The sequence below is a fragment of the Solanum stenotomum genome, chromosome 12 (assembly GCF_019186545.1).
Source record: "Solanum stenotomum isolate F172 chromosome 12, ASM1918654v1, whole genome shotgun sequence".
Classification (NCBI taxonomy): Eukaryota; Viridiplantae; Streptophyta; class Magnoliopsida; order Solanales; family Solanaceae; genus Solanum; species Solanum stenotomum.
In genome coordinates this window covers 47068881-47073055 of record NC_064293.1, presented here as the reverse complement: position 1 = coordinate 47073055, position 4175 = coordinate 47068881, and the positions used below count along the sequence as shown (strand labels likewise).

The window sequence follows — 4175 nt, the reverse complement described above, 5'->3', positions numbered from 1 at the left end:
AATATAGAGAGTATATCCCTATGCTTTTTCTTCTGTCAGTTTCTTTCTCCACAATTATGGCTTTGTTATCTCAGCCAATTCTCAAAACAAACTTACAGATTTTTTAGTTTTCTTTATATACCCTTTCTTCTTTCATTTTTTTTCTTCTAATAATAATAATAAAAAGTCTTTCTCACCACTCTCCTCTGTTTTCTTCTCCATAATTATGGGTCCTCACCAAAACATTTCTTCTTTATTTCTCATTTTCTCCGTACTCTTCGTTGTTGCCGCCACCGATTGCTCTAATGGAACATGCAAGGTACGATTTCTCATGTTATAAATTCAAAATTTAGAGTCGGTATGATTAAAAACATTGATTAATTTTATCTATATGCATTTGTGTATGTGTTCTAATTTCAATTGAAGAGCGAGTGTGATCGATCGTACTCATAGGCCGCTGCTTCTGTTTCATTTTTTTTTTCAACTTCTGATTCAAATTAATTCATTTACTCATAGACGAATTCAAAATTTAATTTTATTCAGCTCGATGATAAATGCTCATCAGACGCAGATTGTGGGCCTGGGCTTTATTGTTTATCTTGTACCCTATCTTTTCAAGGCAACAGATGTGTTAGATCAACTGGCACTGATCCGTTTAAGTTAGTGGTACGTATGTATAATTGGGCTTTTATTGGATCTGGGCTAATGAATTATATTTGGGCTTATGTTTTATTTTATGTGGGCTTACAGAATAGTTCTTTGCCATTCAACAAGTATGCATTTTTGACGACCCATAATGCTTTTGCAATTGAGGGAGAGCCATCACATACTGGGATACCCAGAGTAACTCCCACCAATCAAGAAGATAATATTACTCAACAACTTAATGTATGTCATTTCATCTAATTAACTCAAAATTGATTGAATTAAATATTGTTTTTAGCTGCTTTAAATGCTCGTTTTAACTTTTATTTACTTAATTATGTCTTTTACGTGTTAATGTTTCAGAATGGTGTTCGGGGTTTAATGCTTGATACTTATGATTTCGACGGGGCTATATGGTTGTGTCACTCATTCGGAGGCCAATGTCATGACTATACGGCATTTGTAAGTTCTATTTTACTTTATTAGTCATATTTACATCAATCGATTATATTTATATGTCTCGAAATTTGGCCTAGTAGGAACCAGCAATTGAGACATTGAAGGAAATTGAAGGGTTTTTATCAGCAAATCCATCAGAAATTGTGACATTGATATTGGAAGATTATGTAGAGACTCCAAATGGTTTGACCAAAGTGTTTACAGATGCAGGACTAATGAAATATTGGTTTCCTGTGGCAAAAATGCCTAAAGGTGGTCAAGATTGGCCACTTGTAAGTGACATGGTAACTAATAACCAAAGACTAATTGTTTTTACTTCCGTCAAATCCAAAGAACAGAGTGAAGGGATTGCTTACCAATGGAATTACATGGTCGAAAATCAATGTAAGTGCCTCACGAAAAAATGAGTCGATTTTACCCCTCAAACTGTGAGTGTACACAAATAATATGTTAAAAATTCTCGACACAACTATTGTGGAATGTGCAGATGGGGATGGAGGAATGGAAAAAGGAAATTGCCCTAATCGCGCAGAGTCATCAGCTATGAATGATAAAAGTAAATCATTGGTGTTGGTGAATTACTTCAGGACACTTCCATTGAAGCCATTAGCTTGTGTTCAAAACTCAGGCCACCTCCTTGACATGCTTATGACTTGTCACGATGCTGCTGCTAATCGATGGGCAAATTTTATCGCTGTTGATTTTTACAAGGTACACTACATTTTTTTAAAACTACATGTAATTTGTAATTTCAAAGACCATGAACTAACTTTTTTTAAAAAAAAATGAATGATGCAGAGAAGTGAAGGAGGAGGTGCATTTTTAGCTACAGATACCCTCAATGGGCAGCTGTTATGCAATTGTGGTGATGTACATTCTTGTGCGGTAAGTAGACGCTAAATTAATTGTGACTTAATTTTTCATATACTCTATAACTATGCTTACGAAAACAACAAATTCACTATAATCGAGTAGTGTAGAAAATTATGAAGAGTATATATATTGGATATGTCATATTAAAGTAAATATGTGATTGATGTCAATTTTATGATTTATTACAGAAGGGATCTACTCCAGGAAGCTGCACTCGATCATGACCATGAAAACTAATAATCTTTAAAAAATAAGCAACTTCCTTTCCTTTTAATTTTAATCTATAGGAAAAAATGATGGGCATAGTTACTTGTCGATGTTCATGGAGTTGTTGTAACAAATTTTCAGAGATGCGTTTTGTACCTTTGAAGAGAGAAAATCTAAATGAACAGAAAAATGTCTGTTTTATCCTTTATTCTTGTGGTAAATGATCTACTAATGCAATTTTATTCTTTATGATATTAAGTCATAATTCATTCATGATGTTTTCATGATATACTATTCTACAACATATTAAACGATTAAAGAATCGACAAAATTAGCCAAGAAATCAAAACATGTCCAACTAGCCTAATTTTGGATAGATTTATACCTGTCAATTTATTATTTTAACCGATCAAAATTTTAGTTAGTATTTACCCCAAATTAATTCATAAGAAATATTATCAAAATATTTGTAAATAAATATGATTTAATTGATGTGTTAGATATAATCATAATATAGAAAAATATACTTCTTTTTTTTTTTGATAGAAGATAAAGCAATTAAAAGATGGTAAGAATTAGAAGGATTTGATTTGGACTCTTCTTTCAACTCATTTCAACCCAAGTAACTTTTAAATAGATCGATAACCTACGTATCTATTAATTCGATCATTTTGACCCATGAAAATTCAACACACAGAGTCTGTTCATTTGCCACCTCTAACATCAAAAAAGACTTAGATGAAATTCTATGTGGCGAATAAATAGAATTAAATGAGAAGAGGGCTATTTTCTCAACGAAATTTGTGGTTATTTATGAAATCTGGCACTGCAACTGGCCGCACTCAGTAGCAGTATCATGGCTGGGCCACTTTCAAGATTGGCCCAATGATAATCATCTAAATCACGTCAAATCGTATTATATAATAATGGAAAAATTACTTAAATACACAACACTTCTTTACCTATTTTCAATATTTCCCTACTTTTTTACTAAAATACAAAAATCCCTTATTTTCCCCCATTTCAACTTAACCGGATACTTTATTAGTTTAAGTATCCGTCCATTATTAATTAAAGTAACCGCGCTGCTATATTATGCATCCACCCGTTGATTTAAGTATCTGTGCTGCTAACAACTTAATAATTTAAGTATCCGCCGTTATTAATTAAAGTATCCGCGCTACTATATTAAGTATCCACACTGCTATATTATGTATCCGAAAAACACTAAAAAAAGGGATTTTTGGTAATTAATGAAAGAGTAGGGAAAGGAAGTAATTTCTTTCTTATACTATGTCATTTGCCTAATTTTTACTATAATAATTGACATTCAATATTCTTGTTTGGAATAAAAAATAGTACTAATATAATATAAAATCTCTGATTACAATTATGCTCAATCTTTGATACTCAATAATCACACCATAATACTATGATGTTGTTATGATTCAACAACGTTCTGTACACCATTAACATTATTGATGACAACTTGTATTTGTTTTTAGTCATCAACATATATTTTAACGTGACCAAATTTGTCATTAGGAGCTGTAAATTAAAGCTGAGAATCGTAACACAATAAAAAAGGTGCTAACTCATGATTAAACAATTATACTTTTTGTACATGAAATAATTAAGTGGTCTCATGAATTTTGTTGATGTTCAATGAGATAGAGACACGCACAACTGGCATGACATAATCTATAATATCCATAATAAAAATTTAAGATTACTACAAACACTAACTTTATTTTTATTTTTTATAATGTCAAAATGAAGCACACTGTTTTGTGTGAAGAATGGGGTACACAATACATCAATTTGGGTTTGAATTATGCATTATATATTATTATTATATTTACTAAGTTATAATAGAAGCATTTTTTTTTAATATTTAGCTTACAAAATTAAAGCATTTGTTGGTGGACTACTCAATGATTCGCACCTCTATATTATTATCTTCAATAATATAGTTCTCTTTTTCTATGGATAACTTGAACCGCATTCCTCAT

The 4175-nt window shown here is 31.3% G+C and overlaps 1 protein-coding gene across 1 annotated transcript; it reads left to right on the top strand.

The window, feature by feature from the left end:
- On the top strand, positions 1–2364 carry LOC125848120 (PI-PLC X domain-containing protein At5g67130). Its single transcript, XM_049527924.1, has 8 exons — positions 1–298; positions 523–645; positions 730–867; positions 988–1086; positions 1164–1467; positions 1571–1794; positions 1882–1968; positions 2145–2364. The coding sequence occupies exons 1-8, from the start codon at positions 206–208 to the stop codon at positions 2178–2180; spliced, it is 1104 nt and encodes a 367-aa protein (XP_049383881.1). The 5' UTR covers positions 1–205; the 3' UTR covers positions 2181–2364.
- Positions 2365–4175: the final 1811 nt, after the last annotated feature.